At 45.1% G+C, this 20707-nt stretch overlaps 1 protein-coding gene across 2 annotated transcripts in view; it reads left to right on the plus strand.

The window, feature by feature from the left end:
* Positions 1 to 20707, plus strand: part of LOC141100865 (gamma-aminobutyric acid receptor subunit rho-1) — a 145077-nt gene that overhangs the window by 97818 nt on the left and 26552 nt on the right. For both annotated transcript variants that reach the window (XM_073589580.1, XM_073589579.1), the window contains exon 3: positions 11796 to 11902. In XM_073589580.1, coding sequence (XP_073445681.1) covers positions 11796 to 11902 — 107 coding nt within the window. The remainder of the gene's footprint in view (positions 1 to 11795; positions 11903 to 20707) is intronic.

The raw sequence follows: 20707 nt of genomic DNA on the forward strand, positions 1-20707 counted from the left end.
TTGGACATCGAACTGTCCTCTTGGGGCCTGCACAATGGTGCAGCGAAATCCCGACAGTCTGGGCCATCTCCTGACGGCTGATGTTGCGCCAGTCCAGCAGGGGAACCCCACAGCCGTGAGGTTCCCGGGATGTCTCGACTGTTCCTGAGCCCCGAGTGTTCTTTTTGCCCAGGGCTCAGGGGTCACCTCCCTCCTGAGAGATGAGTCAAAAGGGGTAGAAGGGGCCGAAAGTAGTTCCACGGCGTGCGTTCCGCTCCATTTCTCTGCTTGGGAACCAGCAGTCCACCACCGGTGGTGGCGTGGACGCACTCATCTCTGTCGACGTGTTGGCTTCACTCCATCCGGCCCCCAGCTCCTGCAGTTCCAACCGCAGGGGAGGGACTGGGGTCGTTGACCGGTGAGAAACAGAGCAGCGAAGCTGGGGCCTGCTAGTGTGGATGGCAGACAGCTCCGCAGAGGCGGCGGAGCCCGATGACCCGGCCGAAGCCGCAATCCGGAATGGGGCTGGAGCAGCCGCAGACCTTGATGGGCAGGCCGCAGCTGTGGTATGGAGTGCGGCAGAGGCGGCCCCGGGCCCCGGACAGGCCGCAACTGGAACCATGAGCGAGGCAGAGGCGGCCGTGGGTGCCGCCGGGTAGGCCGCAGCCAGCGTCGCAATCGAACCAGAGGTGGCCGCAGAGCAGGCTGCAACCGGAATCGCAGACGGGACCGGAGTGGCGGCCGGCACTGGTGAGGAGGCCGGCACTGGTGAGGAGGCCGCAGGGGAGGCCTGAGTGGTGGGGGCCACTTGCGGAGCCGCTGGCTGAGTCGGGGGAACTCTCACCTTCCCCGGCGCCGCGGCTTTCTGCAGGTTGTTCCTCCGCTCTCCCAGGAGTTGGTCCAGGAAGCAGATGGCCTCCGCTGCTCCTCTGCAGCTCCCGCTCCCGTCATCTGGCGCCCGCTGCGGCTCTTCATCCTGCCCTTCGGCAGGACCAGCCTTCAGGCCGGATAGTTCCGCAGGGACGGCAGGCGACAGTTCCTCCAGCGGACGCCCTGGGTAATCCACTTCAGTGCCACCCCCCTCCTGCTCGCAGATCACCAGTGCCGCAGGGGCACAGAGTCTCATTCGGGTTTTCTTTGGATGGGTCCAGCCACAGTCCCAATTGGTATTCCACTCGGGCACCATCTCGCAAAGTTTTTTTTTCCGTTCCGGATCCTCCAATGACAGCCAATGGTCCGGAACAAAGTCTCAGATTTGTAATCCACAGGCTAGCAAATCTGTAATCCACAGGGGAGCAAACTTGCAATCCACAGGTATTTGTAATCCGCAGGTGAACAGTCCTCCAGGCGCAGGCCTGCCGCGGAAGATGTCGTATTAGCGGCGGCGATCCTGCCGACTACGCCAAATGTGGTAGGAGGCCGGGCTTGGGGGCTGGACCACTGCTTACCCTGTCCAGATGACACAGACACCAGGCGATGCAAGGACGAGGCGGAGACAGATTTCAACAGTAACAGTCCCGGATTTATTCGTCATCCTCCTGACGACCACAGCCACGCACCCCAGCCTCTTTACAGTTCTCTGTCTCCAGGCCCGGGTACCTGCACCTTTGCTCCAGTCGAAGTAACGTCCCTCACGGATCTTGCACTGGGGCTGTCCTAGACCAATCTACCTCCAGCGCTTCACCTGCCTGAGGTCGTCGTCCAATCGGTACCCCAGGGGCCTCGTCTGTCCTGCGGTCCGTCGGGTCAGGGCCACCCCCCCTGACTGTCTCTTTGCTGTCCATCCCCTGGTGGAGCTCTTCTCTCTTAAACGTCTTCTACCGAGCTCCTCCCGGGACTAGCCTGCCTGGAACCCTATCCTGTTCTATTTATCCCCTCTCTCACCGGGAATTCCCCTCCTGGGTTCCTATCTCCCCGCCCCCCATGACTAAGCATTTCTCAAGTCATAAGCTGATGTTGAGTCCTAAGCTACTCCCCCCTGCCATCTTGTGGTCATTTCTAGGTACTGCACTCTCCTATCCACCTTTCCCAGCTGTCACCCATCTATCCTGTCAATCTCCATCTCTAGTGCACAAACCATCCCCTCCTACTACCAGTCACGTCTGTCCGTCAAGTCACCTTCCCCACAGAACTTCCAGAGAAAAGGCATGCTGGGTGACATCATTTACACTGAGGAACCGATTTGCGGGCTCCTCAGATGGTGTGAGTACTGTGATAACTTGGTGATTGGGTCATCTGCTTTCTCATTAGCAACACGTTACCATATAAGTAACTGGATTGCAACCAGTAAATCTTTTACAAAGATCTTTTACAAAGTGAAGAATCCACTTTACTGTCATAAGTATTGAAAATGAGGGGATGCCTCAAACTATGTGTATATACAGCCGTGGCAAAAATTAAGAGACCACCACATCAAAACCCTGTCATTGGCAGCCCATTCTCCAGACCTGAACCCCATTGAAAACCTCTGGAATTTAATCAAGAGGATGATGGATAGTCACAAGCCATCAAACAAATAAGAACTGTTTAAATTTTTTGTGCCAGAAGCAGTGTGAAAGACTGGTTGAGAGCATGCTAAGATGTATGAAAGCTGTGATTAAAAATCATGGTTATTCCACAAAATATTGATTTCTGAACTCTTCCTGAGCTAAAACATAAGTACTGTTGTTTCTAAATGATTATGAACTTGTTTTCTTTGCATTATTTGAGGACTGAATACTTACTGAATACTTACCGCTTGGAACAAGAAGCCACAGGGTTTTTATATCACACACGGAATAGTGTTTATTTCTACTGGTTGTACAGCACTGAAATCAAAGCCATAAACATAAAATCCGTAGTCTTGTCCCAACACTAACTAAACAATACAGACCCTGGATACACAGACATGGCTGAGCTAGTCTCAGTTCGGTCACACAAAACAGCGATCATTCCCCAACACCCAGTGATATGTGATCCACAAAGTTATATAAAAAAATTATTTTTATTAACAAAATCATGTACATTAAAAGGGCCACATACCCATAATTACAAAAATAACCCAAGAAGGGGACTACAGCATTATTTTACTAATGTGTTGCATAGGTAAGAATATGCGTTGATATTATGAGGGTACGTCCCATATCAATCCATAGCACAACATCATATATCTATATGTAAAATAAATCCACTAGTGCTAAAAATTAGCATCTATTACAAATGATATTATTCTTATTTGCACAGTGGAACACCCTCAGAACATCATCATACATACTTAAACATATAATCTCTCATAACATCAGATTGAATCTATGATGGCAAAAAAGGAGGTATAATTAATCAATGCTACATGAATCCACAGCATTGTCCCCCATACTCCACTATACAATGTATGAGTGGAGCGACCAATATATTAATGACAACCATCAATAAGGAGTTTTTAAGTAGATGGAGACATAATGTAGATACCTTATAATGTGCTAAGTGAAATCCAGCTGCTGTCCCCTGCGCCCCGACGCGCGTTTCGCCCTGCTGCTTCTTTCTCCCCCGGAAGAAGCAGCAGGGCAAAATGCACGTCGGGGCGCAGGGGACAGCGGCTGGATTTCACTTAGCACATTATAACGTATCTACATTATGTCTCCATCTACTTAAAAACTCCTTATTGATGGTTGTCATTAATATATTGGTCGCTCCACTCATACATTGTATAGTGGAGTATGGGGACAATGCTGTGGATTCATCTAGCATTGATTAATTATACCTCCTTTTTTGCCATCATAGATTCAATCTGATGTTATGAGAGATTATATGTTTAATTATGTATGATGATGTTCTGAGGGTGTTCCACTGTGCAAATAAGGATAATATCATTTGTAATAGATGCTAATTTTTAGCACTTGTGGATTTATTTTACATATAGATATATGATGTTGTGCTATGGATTGATATGTGACGTACCCTCATAATATCAACGCATATTCTTACCTATGCAACACATTAGTAAAATAATGCTGTAGTCCCCTTCTTGGGTTATTTTTGTAATTATGGGTATGTGGCCCTTTTAATGTACATGATTTTGTTAATAAAAATAATTTTTTTATATAACTTTGTGGATCGGTTCTTCGTGGTGAGCTCATTTTGTGGCCATCATAGTGTGTTTTCTGATTTATTTCGAAGTGCCATTTTTGTATAATTGGACATAGTGTTGAAACCCAGTGATATGTGCAGTATGATGCACAAGGCCTGTGCAGTCTCTTTTCGGAGAGATTCTGGCTTGACCCTCTCTCTAGCTCCAACACAACCCACTCTGCTCAGCTTCCCCAGCTGACTGACCAGTGAACACAAGGTGTGGTTCTAGTCAGCTATCTAGGTGAACCTAATCAGGACTATGGGTGCTAGGATTTAACTCTAGCCTACCTACTGTATCTTTGCTACAACATGCATAGTAGCCTGATAAATAACAATGCCAAATAAAGGATGTATACAAAATAAGTCCAATAGGTGATAGGGAAGAAACATGAAAAATAAAATTATGCTGATAGGTAATAGGGAAGAAACATGAAAAATAAAACTATGTTGGACCAAAAGTAACAAGTGTATCATTCCATATTGAAAAAAATATAACCATTTCCCACAGTCTACACACTAAGACGAGATGGAAAAAGTAGAATGCCCGAAGAGCAGTACATAGAAAATAACAGATTCATGGTAAAGCAATAAGATCCTATTGAGAAATCAAAGTCAATCTCATAAGTCCAAAAGACAGTAAGTGTTAGGCACTTCAAAATACATAAATAAGCTAAATCAGGTAGGGGGTCACCCCACCTGGCAAGAAGCGAATCCAAACAAAATAAACTGAATGTATTTATTGTTGATATAGCAAAATTTAAAATAATATTTAAAAACAGTTAAAACAGACAGGGCCAAGAAGCCTCCAATTGAAGAGGGATGCACCACAAATAATTGCCAAAGGGTGTTAATACGAGTGGGGAGGCAGAAGGAAATGAAAGGTGGGGTCTTTGGGTTTATGTGGTATTATTTCAATACAGGTAGAAAGCCAAATAATTGGAAAAAGAAGAAGAATTAGGACAATACCTGTATTATCAATGATATTCTCTATAATTCATGTACCTGAATGGAGCAATCCTATTTAATTATGTAAGTCCATGTAGACCTTTCATACGATCTGCAATGCATGTATCATAGAAGGAATAGGACTATACCGGTATTAACAATGGTATTCTCTGTAGATAATATCCCTGAATGGGGCAATCCTCTTTAATAATGTACAGTTGTGGCCAAAAGTATTAACACCCCTGCAATTCTGTCAGATAATACTCAGTTTCTTCTTGAAAATGATTGCAAACACAAATTCTTTGGTATTATTATCTTCATTTAATTTGTCTTAAATGAAAAAACACAAAAAGAATTGTCCTAAAGCCAAATTGGATATAATTCCACACCAAACATAAAAAAGAGGGTGGACAAAAGTATTGGCACTATTCGAAAAATCATGTGATGCTTCTCTAATTTGTGTAATTAACTGCACCTGTAACTTACCTGTGGCACCTAACAGGTGTTGGCAATAACTAAATCACACTTGCAGCCAGTTGACATGGATCAAAGTTGACTCAACCTCTGTCCTGTGTCCTTATGTGTACCACATTGAGCATGGAGAAAAGAAAAGACCAAAGAACTGTCTGAGGACTTGAGAAACCAAATTGTGAGGAAGCATGAGCAATCAAAAGGCTACAAGTCCATCTCCAAAGACCTGAATGTTCCTGTGTCTACCGTGCGCAGTGTCATCAAGAAGTTTAAAGCCCATGGCACTGTGGCTAACCTCCCTAGATGTGGACGGAAAAGAAAAATTGACAAGAGATTTCAATGCAAAATTGTGCGGATGTTGGATAAAGAACCTCGACTAACATCCAAACAAGTTCAAGCTGCCCTGCAGTCCGAGGGTACAACAGTGTCAACCCGTACTATCCGTCAGCGTCTGAATGAAAAGGGACTGTATGGTAGGAGACCCAGGAAGACCCCACTTCTTACCCCGAGACATAAAAAAGCCAGGCTGGAGTTTGCCAAAACTTACCTGAAAAAGCCTAAAACGTTTTGGAAGAATGTTCTCTGGTCAGGTGAGACAAAAGTAGAGCTTTTTGGGCAAAGGCATCAACATAGAGTTTACAGGAGAAAAAAAGAGGCATTCAAAGAAAAGAACACGGTCCCTACAGTCAAACATGGTGGAGGTTCCCTGATGTTTTGGGGTTGCTTTGCTGCCTCTGGCACTGGACTGCTTGACCGTGTGCATGGCATTATGAAGTCTGAAGACTACCAACAAATTTTGCAGCATAATGTAGGGCCCAGTGTGAGATAGCTGGGTCTCCCTCAGAGGTCATGGGTCTTCCAGCAGGACAATGACCCAAAACACACTTCAAAAAGCACTAGAAAATGGTTTGAGAGAAAGCACTGGAGACTTCTAAGGTGGCCAGCAATGAGTCCAGACCTGAATCCCATAGAACACCTGTGGAGAGATCTAAAAATGGCAGTTTGGAGAAGGCACCCTTCAAATATCAGGGACCTGGAGCAGTTTGCCAAAGAAGAATGGTCTAAAATTCCAGCAGAGCATTGTAAGAAACTCATTGATGGTTACCGGAAGCAGTTGGTCGCAGTTATTTTGGCTAAAGGTTGTACAACCAAGTATTAGGCTAAGGGTGCCAATACTTTTGTCTAGCCCATTTTTGGAGTTTTGTGTGAAATGATCAATGTTTTGCTTTTTGCTTCATTCTCTTTTGTGTTTTTTCATTTAAGACAAATTAAACGAAGATAATAATACCAAAGAATTTGTGATTGCAATCATTTTCAGGAAGAAACTGAGTATTATCTGATAGAATTGCAGGGGTGTCAATACTTTTGGCCACAACTGTAAATCAATGCAGTCCTTACATAGGCTCTGCAGTGTATATATCAGAGATTGTATCACTACAAAAGAATTCCATATTAAGCATGTGGCTTCAAAACCCTCCTAACATAACCTAAATCAATGTTGGACTGAATCTCCATACTTTACCTACCCAAGGAAGGTGACAAGGCTGAGTGCTGCATTCCCCTCACACCCGACGGGTGCCGTTCCACTGATTGCTTCTTCCAGGGCACTTAGGCGACAGGACATTTGCATCATTTCGCAAGGCTGAGTACCGCTACACGAATGGTCAGGCCAAAACATGTTTAGATGGTGTGAGATTGGATGGCTGAGAGTGACTACAGTTCCTTTGCATTATCTTCCACTCGGTCTCCTATATAAATCACAGAGTTAGCACCTGAGGACCATGGTTATCCAGCTTCCATTTCACTCCCTTGCAAATCAGCTAAATAGTCTGAGCTCCAAGTCATGCAGCAGTCTCTTTTGGTTTTTAGGCTATGTGCACACGTAGCGTTTTAAAACGCTTACTAAAAACTGGACTCCTTCCCAGAAATCGCGCGGTTTTTTCCGCGCGACTTCACCGCGATTATGATCGCGATTTTGCTGCGATTTTCGCGTGCGATATTCAAGCACTTTCCAAGCGATTTGAAGCATCGCTTGGAAAGTGATTGACAGGTTGGTCCCACTCGTCAAACATAGTGTTTGACAAGTGTGACCAGGTTTTTACTATTGAGGCCGCCTATGCGGCATCAATAGTAAAAGATAGGATGTTAAAATGCTAAAAAAAATAAAAAAAAATCGGGGTATATTTACCTTCCGGCGTCCCGCGCTGCATTCCCGGGCCTCAGCGTTCCCAGTAATGCCTTGCGAGACGTGTGATAACGTTGTTCTCGCGTTACTATAGTGATCTCGCGAGACCGCTAGAGTCACGCGAGACTACGTCATCACAGGACCTTGCCGCAAGGCATTACTGGGAACGCTTAGGCCGGGAATGCATCGCGGGACGCCGGAAGGTAAATATACCCCGATTTTTTATTTTTTTATTCTTTTTTTACAGGGGTATGGTACCCAGGGCCTGGAGGACAGTCTCCTCTCCTCCACACCGTGGTTACCAACCGCACATGAGACGCTTAACTTCCCGCATGGTGGGCATAGCCACATGCGGGAAGTAAGCGATTCTCATGCATTCCTATGGGTGCGGAATCGCGGCAATTCTTTGCGATTCCGCACAAAGAATGAGCATGCTGCGATTTTTTCCGCGATGCGATTCCGCCGCGGAAAAAAGCGCAGCATTAGCACAGCATGTGCGGAATGCCATAGGAATGCATGGGGGGCGTTCTGTACACGATTTTTAAGCGTTTTCGCAGCATTTTCGCACCGAAAATCGCAGCAAAAACGCTTAAAAATCGCTACGTGTGCACACAGCCTTAATGAGGCCTCTGGCAGGGGTTCTGTGGGTCATCCACCTGGCCCCGACCCTGAAGTGGAAGAGACTGAGTGTACTGATGCCCAACCACTTGTTAGTTTGGAGGTTGAGGACATTGGAGGGTTAGTGCACAGGGTCAGTGAACCACCGCAGCACATCTCAGAGGATGATGAAACAATGTTGCCAATTGCAGCATCATTCTGCAGTGTGCAGACCAGCAAGGAGAGAAGGGATGAGGAGTCGGTGAAAATTGATGCTGTGGATGATGGGATCTTTGATCCCACAGGTAGCGAAGGCCATTCTATCCCAATCAGTATAGCAAAAGAGGGGGCAGGATGCAAAAGCACAGCAGGAGGACCCTAGCCAGTACATTGGCTGCTACTGCCCACCGCGCTGAGGAAATGAGCAAACCAGGTCCAAGAAGTTTCTTGGTGTGGCATTTCTTCAGGGAATATGCTGACGACAAGACACAGGTGGTTAGCATGCTGTGTCTTCAGAGCCTGAAGCGAGGCATAAATGTTCTGAACCTGATCACCACCTGCATGACAAGGCATCTGAATTCCAAGCACAAGGTGCTATGGAGTACACACTTTATAAAGCATGACAGATCTAAGCCCCCTACTGCTCTCTCTTCTGCTGCAGTCTCGGCCTCTTCCTCCCGACCACGATTAACAGGGCCACCTGCCTCACCGTAAAGAAAGGAAGTGACAGCACCACCAGCAGAGCCACCGGGCATCTCTACACCATCCCTTGGAAGTGATCAGCTCTCCATCCAACAAAACCTGAAGAGAGAAAGAGGAAATACCCCCCCTACCCACCCATGAGCCATGATCCTAAATGACAGTGTCACAATCCGGCCGCTGACACCGGTATGTCACGGACGGAGTGACGCGACGCACTGCCGACACATGGCTATCACATGCACAGGGGGGCTTATCTTTTTTATCCCACCGCTGTCACAATGTGATAGAAACAGCAAACTAGTCTTACCCTAACAATTTATCGCAGGGGGGTTATTTTGGGTGTCCCACCACTGCTAACAATATTTCATGAACTGCGGAGATTTACAGTATGTGTATCCCACTTTTCAGTTCCGCTTTGGAACTCGCAGCTCTCCGGCGCCCCCTTACCCTCAGGTCAGTCAGGGAACTACACCTGGGATAATTGGTCGCTGGCTGCTTCAATGAGGACTGGCCACCCGGCATGCTGCAGTGAGGGAATTATAAATACTCTGGCCGCAGCCACCCAATTAGCTTATAAAATCCCTTTCGTCACTCTCAGCAGTGCCCAGGACCCAGACCACACTTCGCCGCCACCAACTCCAGATTTCTCTGATTAATTTATGAACTTAATAGAGGGGTTTGAAGCCAACCCAATTCAGTAGCGTAATTATCTTAAAGGCATGTAAATTCGTTTCTAGAGCGTGGAGACAGAGCTAATAAGCTTTATAGTTTATTCCCAAAGACGGGCAGTGTTACAAAGATAAAAAGGTTTTACAAAGTTGAGACATTAGATATGTACAATGCAAATATAAAATAAATGGGATTAAAATAGAGATTAACACTTACATTTGCTTAAATGGACTTAGGCGAACCATTGGGGGAGGCGCGGCCAGATGTCTCCCTGCATCTGGGATCCTAGCAGCATGGAATCTCCAGCAAGAATGCTGAAGGTTTAGCGGACAATGCCTTATAGCTCTGGGCTAGTGACATCACAAAAGGGGCCGTCTGGTTATGGTCCTCCCCCTGCTCTTGGAGTTACAATTCTGACTACAAAACTTATAATAACTATATCTCGCAGATGGTACCTTGTATAAACACGCACATAGTATCATTTTCTTTAGCCTGTCGAAGGGCATAATTCAAAACCAAACATGCAGTAAATATGTCACACCGTTTAGGAGAAATCCATTTCTCGGATTCCGTCGGGGCTAGACCTTAGCAAGAAGGGCCATAGTGAAGCCGGATTAGAGCACGTCGCTGAAATGTCCATTTCATTTTTCTGTCGTGAACGGGGTCCGAGCGATGGATTTGCTAATATCTCCCATACTTGAATTTGCCGCATGGTGAGAACAAAAGACATTCTTTCATATCTCCCATACTTGAATTCACCGCATGGTGAGAACAAAAGACATTCTTTCCACTTAGCTAATTAACATTCCATAGCTGGGGAGAGGGGAATGTTGGCACAGGAAGTGCCTGGTGTCCTCTTACAGATGCAGGCACAGAGCTGCAATGTGTGTAAGCTGTGGGTGAGGAAGGGGGGTCGCAGCTCCTGACAGGCAAAAATCTCATCTGCAGTGTAATACTCAGGGAACCTTATGTCATATCGTACAGTATCATTACAGACAGCATTTACAAATCCCTGGCCTTTGAAATGCTGTCATTCCAGCTAGTGAAGATGGACATTTTTAAAAATCTGATGGTGGTGACTGTCCCTCAGTACATTGTTCCCTGATGCCACTATCTTTTCAGGCTATCCATGCCCTGCCCACATGTTGCAGACCAAATTAAGTGCACGGTGTGCACTATGCTACGCTATCAATGGCATGTTAATAGCAGCATTGATTATAATGGGTACATGTTTTATCCATGAAGAATACACGAAACACAAATGTCTGGGCAGAAAGAAAGAAGCAATAGAACAACTTAAAGGGAATAAAGATTTCTTAGTGAGACCATAGGACAAAGGAAGCGGATTTGTCATCATAAATGCTGGTCTGCATAAAAAAAATATTCTGTGTGTAGCCCGTAAACTGAGATGTTTGAAAATGTTATTTAAAATTTTTCATAATTTGTACACCATTAACATGTCTATCAATCCTGTAATTTCCATAGTTCCACAAATTTTCCTTCCTGGTGTTGCTATTTCAATGTTGAGGAGTTTCATTTGCTGCATGTTCACTACAATGTATGCAATATTTACAAATGCTGAACTGAAATGTGTTTGCAATTTTAATGAGTTTTACATGGCGACTACTGAAGTTTTTAAAAGGTTGAGTAAAGAAGAAATCAAAGATCTGAATGCTGTCATTTGTTTTTGTAGTTTGCAAATCATTTTGATTGTGACTGTGCATGTTTCTCAGTCTAAGGCCGGAGTCACACTACCTTAAAATACGGCCGAGTGCCATGCGATAAAATATGGCATAGCACTTGGCCCAGTGTTAATCTATGGGACAGCTCACATCTGCGATTATTTTCTCATGCCGGAATCAGCATGCGAGAACAATGCACATCACTCTGACATCATCTGAGTGCGGTGCGATATACACCGACGCCAGTAGTGGAGGCGAGAGCATCGAAAAACAGTAGCATAACACTTGGCTCCCGCTCGCAGCAAAGCAGGAGCCGAGAATCATTAGCACATCGCATCGGATGCTATACGCTGGTGTGACTCCAACCTAACACTGTGATTCAGTATTCTATTTAGTAATGATATGCAATGTACAATATATATAAAAATGGTGTTAACTCATTGTGTATTTTTAAACAGCCCAGTTATAAAAAGAAGTCCAGATATAACAAAATCACCACTCACAAAGTCTGAACAGCTTCTTCGAATAGACGACCACGACTTCACTATGAGACCTGGCTTTGGGGGTATGTTGAATATTTTGCTATAAATGCTATTGTACATTTCTTCCAGCTGATTAGGACTATAACTATACACATGAAATACAATTATCGTGAAAACAAACAGTATCATCAAAACAGCCTAAAGAATATGATAAATGCAAAAAAGAAATCTCAGATGTAACAGATTGAAAGGGATTGTCCAGTGCAAACAAGTGTTCACAAGCCCACTGGATAGGTGATAACTTATTGATCAGTGGGAGTCCCACTGCAGGGACCTGCACTGAGCAGCAGAACAGGGAATTTGTATTCCTGTTATACAATGGAGCCCAGTGCACACATGCTCAACAGCCATTCCATTTAGGGGCATATGTAGGTAACTTCTGATGGCCCCCAGTGCAAAATTTGGTCCTGAGCTCTCACCTGTATATTTGTCAGTTGTATGGGCTCTTGTAGCATTCCAGATACTGTGAAGACATACGTCTTCATACCTTCTCATGTAACAATTATATCCTATAATATTGTCGTCGATCCTGACTGCTTCCTGTAATAATGTCCATCATCCATTGGCCCTTTCCTGTAAAAATGTCCCCCATCCTGGCCTCTCCCTGTGATAATCGCCTCCATCTCGGCCCCATGCTGTAATGATGTCCTCCATCCTGGGCCCCCTCCGATTATTATGTTCTCCATCATGGACCTTTTCTTGGTATCATAGCCCCCATCCAGGGCCCCTTAAAGTAATATTGTCCCTCATCCTGGTATAATGTCTACTTCCTAGCATAATTTCTCCCTTTCCTGGTGTCATGTCATCCATCCTGTGAACCTTCTTGGTATACTATATCACCTTCCAGGTATAATGCCCTCTGTCCTGGGCCCTTCGTTGTATATTGTCTCCTTTTCCTTGCATAATGTCCTCCATCCTGGGCCCCTTCCTGGTATAATGTCTCCCTTTCCTGGTATAATGTCCTCCATCCTGGGCCCCTTCCATATAATAATGTCCTCCATCCTGACCCCTTCCTGTAATAATGTCTCCCATCCTGGACCCCATCCAGGTACATTGTTTTCCATCCTGGGTCTTTTCCTGGTAAAATGTCCTCCATCCTGGGACCCTGTGAATAATAATGTGCCCATCCTGGTTTAATGTCACCTTTCTGGTATAATGTCTTTCCATTCCTGGTATAATGTCCTCCATAATGGGCCATTTCCTGGTATAATGTCTCCCTTTCCTAGTATAATGTCTTCCATCCTGGTCCTGCTCCTGGTGTAAAGTCTCCCTTTCCTGGTATAATGTCCTGCATCCTGGGCCCCTACTAGTAATATCTGTCCCCCATCCTGGTATAATGTGTTCCATCCTGGGCATTTTCCAGTAATAATGTCCCTGTTCTGTGACTCTTCTCCAGCAAGTATAAAAAAAAGTTTCAACTCACCTTCCCATGTGTCCTCTTCTATAACTAGGCATTGCTCCTACTAGCCAGTTTCCTACTCCACACTGATGAGGGGCAATACCCCGAAACAGCTGTCTGTGGATGGATACCATGTTTTGGCATAGGTGGTTTCCTTCATTGGAGACTGCCCTTTCCGTGGTTGTTCCTTTCCGGGGAAAGACCTGGCTAGTCATTGCTTGCTTTGAGAAACATGTGATGGTGTCTCCGCGGCTTGTGTTTTGCATGTTTTTGCATATTTCCCATAAGGGATGGGGGCATTGCTCTAGAATCACTGCGTTGAGAAACATGTGATGGTGTCTCTGCAGTGTTGGATGTTGATCTCCATGAGTTCATTCATCCTCATTTTTCACAGTCTTTTACTAGGCATTGCTCCTACTAGCCAGTTTCCTACTCCACACTGATGAGGGGCAATACCCCGAAACAGCTGTCTGTGGATGGATACTGTTATGAATGAGTCACCGTAGGAGGCAAAAACAGAAATACTAGCTAAGTCCAGAAAACCAGAGAAGTTGGCAGCTATTGGATTGCAGACCCCTGAACCTATCAACAACAACTAGCAGTAGCCGTGGGGGTTCCTACGGTGCCCTAGACCCCTCGATCACAGCCGGAGAACTACATAGCCTAAAGACAGAAAGGGAAATCTAAACTGCCCCAGAGCAGACCCCAAAGCAATAGGCATCCCCCAACATATAATGACGGTGAAGCAAGATGAAAAAACACTCACACAGAAAGAAAGATAGGCTGAGCAAATGATGGGGCCCAAGCTAACTAGATAGGACAGGATAGAAAAGCTGCTGTCTGTAATCCGCCAAAACCCTATCAAAACAAGAGCCAACAGCTGATAGGGAAAAAAAGCCCTGAAGACGCTAGGCTTCAAAAAGACTATATCAGTACTCAGGTATTTTCTGAAGACAGAGCAAAAAGGAATTCAGCTCACCCCAGCAGGGAATGGCAGAAATCAAGGAAAACAATGCAAAACAAAACCAAAACACAAATGCAGAAGTAGAACAGAAAACTTAGCTTTTGAGGAGCAGGAATCAGACTGGTGTCCTAGAATCCCTCAGAGAGATCAATAGCAAGGCAGAAGGACGTCGGCTGCCTTATATCCAGTCAGTAATTCCCATCACCCAGTCATCATCATCCTGCCCAGCTGCTTGGTAATCAGCCTCACTACCTTCCTTCACCAGAAGAGGGAGTTCATCAGACCTCAATGGTGAAGGGGAAAATGAACTCACAACAGTACCTCCCCCTTGAGGAGGGGTCACCGAACCCTCATCCACGCCACAGGGCGATCAGGGTGAGCCCGATGAAAGGCACGCACCAATCTTTTGGCATGAATATCAGAGGCAGAGACCCAGGAATCATCCTCCTCACCATAACCCTTCCACTTAACCAAATACTGGAGTCTCCGTCTAGCCAGACGGGAATCCAGTATCTTCTCTACCTCATATTCCATGTTACCTTCAACCAATACAGGGTCCGGAGGTGCCACCCCAGGAACTACTGGTTCAACAAACCTCTTCAACTAGGACTTATGAAACACATTATGGATTTTAAATGTAACAGGAAGAGCCAAACGAAAAGAGACCGGATTAATAATCTCCAAAATCTTGTAAGGTCCAATAAATCTAGGCTTAAACTTAGGAGAAGCCACCTTCATAGCGATATTTTTTGATGATAACCAAACCATATCACCAACCTTAAACTGGGGACCAATGGTCCTATGTCGGTTGGAAAACAGCTGGGCCGTTTCCTGGGAGAGAGATAACTTATCCACCACTTGGTCCCAGATCTGGTGCATTCTCTCTACCACAGTGTCAACACCTGGGCAGGCAGAAGGCTCCACCTGCCCTGAAGAAAATCGAGGATGAAACCCAAAGTTACAAAAAAAGGGTGACATCAAAGTGGCAGAACTAGCTCTATTATTTAAAGCAAATTCGGCCAAGGGCAAAAATAAAACTCAATCATCCTGATCAGCGGAAATAAAACCTCTCAAATACGACTCCAAGGTCTGGTTTGTTCTCTCCGTCTGCCCATTGGTCTGAGGGTGAAAAGCAGAGGAGAAGGACAACTGAATTCCCAGCTTGGAACAGAAAGTCCTCCAAAATCTAGACACAAACTGAACTCCTCTGTCAGATACAATGTTCTCAGGAATCCCTTGCAAGCAAACCACCTGTTGCAAAAACAGGGGCACCAACTCAGAGGAAGATGGCAACTTAGGGAGTGGTACAAGATGAACCATCTTAGAGAACCTATCACAAATCACCCAAATAACAGTCATTCTCTGAGAGACAGGCATATCAGAGATGAAATCCATTGAAATATGGGTCCATGGCCTCCTGGGAACCGGCAAAGGCATCAACAACCCACTAGAGCGAGAACAAGGTTTAGACCGGGAGCAAGTCCCACAGGACTGCACAAAATTCCTGACATCATGAGACAAGGCGGGCCACCAAAAAGACCGACTCACCAGATCTCTAGTACCAAAAATACCTGGATGACCAGCCAATGCAGAGCAATGAACTTCAGACATCACTCTCTTCTTCCACTGGTCAGGAACATACAACTTTCCACTGGGACAACGCTCAGGTTTGTCCTCCTGGAACTCTTCCAGAGCACGTCTCAAATCGGGCGAGATGACAGAAAGAACTACCCCTTCGCCTAAGATGGTAGCAGGCTTGGTCACCACAGGAGAATCTGCAAAGAAGCTCCTAGAGAGAGCGTCAGCCTTGACATTCTTAGTGCCAGGAAGAAAAGACACCACAAAATCAAAACGTGTAAAAAACAAGGCCCACCTAGCCTGTCTAAGGTTCAAGCGTTTAGCCGACTCCAGGTAAATCATATTCTTGTGGTCAGTGAGGACCACGACTTGATGTTTAGCTCCCTCCAACCAATGTCTCCACTCCTCAAATGCCCATTTCATGGCTAACAGTTCCCGATTCCCCACATCATAGTTACGTTCAGATGGAGAGAACTTTCCGGAAAAGAAAGCACAGGGATTCATTTTAGATGTTACAGGATCCTTTTGGGACAAAACAGCTCCTGCACCAATCTCAGAAGCGTCCACCTCTACCTGGAACGGGAGTAAGACATCAGGTTGCCGCAAAACCGGGGCAGAAGTGAATCTTCGCTTCAGCTCCTGAAGGGAAGAAACAGCCTCCGGAGACCAATTCAACACATCAGCACCCTTCTTAGTCAGATCAGTCAATGGCTTGGCAATACTAGAAAATTTTGCTATAAATTTCCGATAAAAATTAGCAAAACCCAAAAACTTCTGGAGGGCCTTCAAAGAAGTGGGCTGAACCCAATCATAAATGGCCTGTACCTTGGCCGGGTCCATTTCAATAGTTGACGGAGACAAAATAAATCCCAAAAAAGAAATCCTCTGTACCCCAAAAAGGCATTTCGATCCTTTGACATATAGGGAATTCTACCTCAAGATCCGGAACACAGTCCGAACATGTTCCAGATGAGAATCCCAATCCTTGGAGAAGATCAAAATATCATCCAGATAGATAATCAAAAATTTATCCACAAAGTCTCGGAAAATATCGTTCATGAAGCACTGGAAGACAGAAGGGGCATTAGTGAGCCCAAAAGGCATCACCAGGCACTCAAAATGTCCCTCCGGAGTATTAAACACTGTCTTCCATTCATCCCCATGCTTAATGCGGATAAGATTATACGCCCCCCTGAGGTCAAGCTTGGTAAACCAGCAAGCACCTTTAACTCTGGAGAATAGATCCGAAATCAGGGGTAACGGACTCTGATATTTAATAGTAATTTTGTTGAGGGCACGATAATCAATACAAGACCTCAATGAACCATCCTTTTTGGCCACGAAAAAAAAACCAGCACCTAAGGGTGAAGAGGATGGTCTAATATGACCCATCTCCAACGCCTCCTTAATATAGGATCGCATAGCCTCGTGCTCGGGTACAGATAAATTGAAGAGCCGACCCTTGGGAAATTTACACCCCGGGCTCAGTTCAATTGCACAGTCATAACTCCTATGAGGAGGCAGAGACACAGACTCATTCTCACTAAATACATCATAAAAGTCTGCCAAATAATCAGGAACATCATGCGACTGAGGAGAGGTGGAAAACACCGGCGCCTCACTAAAGGCACACCGACAACCCCAACTCACCACAGACACAGATTTCCAATCCAAAACTGGATTATGAATTTGCAACCAGGGAAACTCCAGAACAATGGTATCATGCAAATTATGCAACACCAAAAATCTGCAATTTTCTTGATGGTCTGGGGCGACCGCATTACCACCTGGGTCCAAAACTGAGGTTTACTTTTCGCCAAAGGAGTAGCATCAATCCCCCTCAAAAGGATAGGTGTCCGCAGAGGTGTCATAGGAAATCCACAACGTTTAGCAAAATCCAAGTCCATTAGGTTCAGGGCTGCTCCCGAATCCACAAAAGCCTTGGCGGAAAATGTGGACAGGGAGCAGATCAGAGTAATTGCCAGAAGAAACTTAGGTTGAACACCACCCACAGAAAACGTGTGTGCAAAACGCTTCTCTCGTTTAGGACAGACAGAAATAATATGCGAGGCATCTCCACAAAAAAAACACAGCTTATTACGCCTTCTCAACTCCTGACGTTGCTCCCTGGACAAAACTCTATCGCATTGCATAGGTTCAGACATTTGTTCAACAGGTGGCAACACCTCTCGTGCAGTCCTGCGTTCACGTAAACGCCGATCAACCTGAATGGCTAATGACATAGAATCGTCAAGACCAGAGGGAACAGGAAATCCCACCATAGTATCTTTTACGGCTTCTGACAAACCCTTCCGAAAGAGAGCTGCCAAGGCATTATCATTCCAGGTAGTAATGACCGCCCACTTTCGGAATTTTTGACAGTACAATTCTGCAGAATCTCGACCCTGGCTCAATGCCAACAGGGTCTTTTCAGCCTGATCAATAGCATTAGGTTCGTCATACAACAACCCCAAGGCTTGAAAAAATGTGTTCACATTAGTCAGAATAGGATCATCTGGTTTCAAAGAAAACGCCCAATCTTGGGGATCGCCACGCAGCAAAGAGATGACAATTTTAACCTGCTGCGCGGAGCTCCCTGACGAGTTAGGCTTCAAGGCAAAAAATAATTTACAATTATTTTTGAAATTCAAAAATTTAGACCGATCCCCAAAAAACACATCAGGAGTAGGGATCTTTGGTTCAGCAGCATGTGAATGAGCAAGGTAGGCGGAAATTCCCCGCACTTCCACAGCAAGCTGCTCCACACAATCAGACAATTGCTTTATCTCCATTGAGAGAAAAAAAAATTCCCCCCTACGCCTCAGAGATATAGAGGAAAAAATATACACACTTTTTTTTTTTCTTTTTTTTTTTACAATTCTTTCCTGCTATTGAGTACCCTAGGATCTGCGGTATGGCTGGTGATTCTGTTATGAATGAGTCACTTTAGGAGGCAAAAACAGAAATACTAGCTAAGTCCAGAAAACCAGAGAAGTTGGCAGCTATCGGATTGCAGACCCCTGAACCTATCAACAACAACTAGCAGTAGCCGTGGGGGTTTCCTACAGTGCCCTAGACCCCTCGATCACAGCCGGAGAACTACATAGCCTAAAGACAGAAAGGGAAATCTAAACTGCCCCAGAGCAGACCCCAAAGCAATAGGCAGCCCCCAACATATAATGACGGTGAAGCAAGATGAGAAAACACTCACACAGATAGAAAGATAGGCTGAGCAAATGATGGGGCCCAAGCTAACTAGATAGGACAGGATAGAAAAGCTGCTGTCTGTAATCCGCCAAAACCCTATCAAAACAAGAGCCAACAGCTGATAGGGAAAAAAGCCCTGAAGACGCTAGGCTTCAAAAAGACTATATCAGTACTCAGGTATTTTCTGAAGAAAGAGCAAAAAGGAATTCAGCTCACCCAAGCAGGGAATGGCAGAAATCAAGGAAAACAATGCAAAACAAAACCAAAACACAAATGCAGAAGTAGAACAGAAAACTTAGCTTTTGAGGAGCAGGAATCAGACTGGTCTCCTAGAATCCCTCAGAGAGATCACCAGCAAGGCAGAAGGGCATCGGCTGCCTTATATCCAGTCAGTAATTCCCGTCACCCAGTCATCAACATCCTGCCCAGCTGCTTGGTAATCAGCCTCACTACCTTCCTTCACAAGAGAGAGTTCATCAGACCTCAATGGTGAAGGGGAAAATGAACTCACAACAGGATACCATGTTTTGGCATAGGTGGTTTCCTTCATTGGAGACTGCCCTTCCCGTGGTTGTTCCTTCTCGGGGAAAGACCTGGCTAGTCATTGCTTGCATTGAGAAACATGTGATGGTGTCTCCGCGGCTTGTGTTTTGCATCTCTTCTATAACTGGCGCAGAAGCCGATAGCTGACTTCAGCATGCAAGCGATGGGTGGCGCATGATGACACCGCCGACTTCAGCTGCCGGCCTCTGATTGGCCAGCAGCATGTATTGCAGTGCAGGGAACCGGTGGGTCTCTGTGCCGCAATACATTTCTGAAATAGCTAATGGCATCCGCAGGCTCACTTCCTGAACGTGTCCCAGCACGGTCAAATTCTCTACAACTGCGTCAGTCAGAAGTTGCGGTCACAAGATGGTGACGCAAGTGCAGAGAGAAACTGAGAAGAGCTGAAGATGGCAGCTGGAAAGTATAAGACTAGGCTCAGGGAACTTAGATTAGTAGCACCACTCCTGTACTGAAATTTAAAAAAATGCTGGAGTGGTGCTATAAAAAAATAAAAAAGAATGAACATCTGCACCGCAATATCAAAATGACTTTCTGTGCACATGTTCCATTTTTTGTAACTTCTTTTAACTGCTTCAAGCGTTAAAAAAAAGTGCATGCGATTTATAGAAATTTTGTGTCTAATGCCCGCTGTGCTTTTTTTCAAGCAGTATAAATTGACCTTGTGGCACATTTTTTAAATCTGCAGCATGTCAATTTCACTTGCGGTACAAATGTATTTTATATGTGGATTTTCTTCCTAGACGTGAATGAGATGACGAAAATTGGCAGGTAAAAAATACATATGCATTTTTAGTGCGTTTCTGCTGCCGAAACGAACAGAAAATATCTAAAACAAAGCAGTTGTACTTAAAAAAAGGAGAAAAAAGTAGCATAAAAAATGCAACAAAAATGCATGTAAAAAAAAATCACGCACAAAAATTAAATGAAAAATCGCAGTAAGGTAATCTAGATAATTTGTGAAGAAATGCTTCAGAAAATCTGCAACATCAAAAAAGCACTAAATACTCATTGTGGCAATTTAGCCTTACAGGCTGATCCTGGCTGTGTATGACAGTCATTATCTCCCACTCTGACTTGCGCTGTACACGTATTGCTAATGCTGAGAATGGGTCT

This window comes from Dendrobates tinctorius, unplaced genomic scaffold (genome assembly GCF_039654945.1).
Source record: "Dendrobates tinctorius isolate UK_male_01 unplaced genomic scaffold, ASM3965494v1 ptg000111l, whole genome shotgun sequence".
NCBI lineage: Eukaryota > Metazoa > Chordata > Amphibia > Anura > Dendrobatidae > Dendrobates > Dendrobates tinctorius.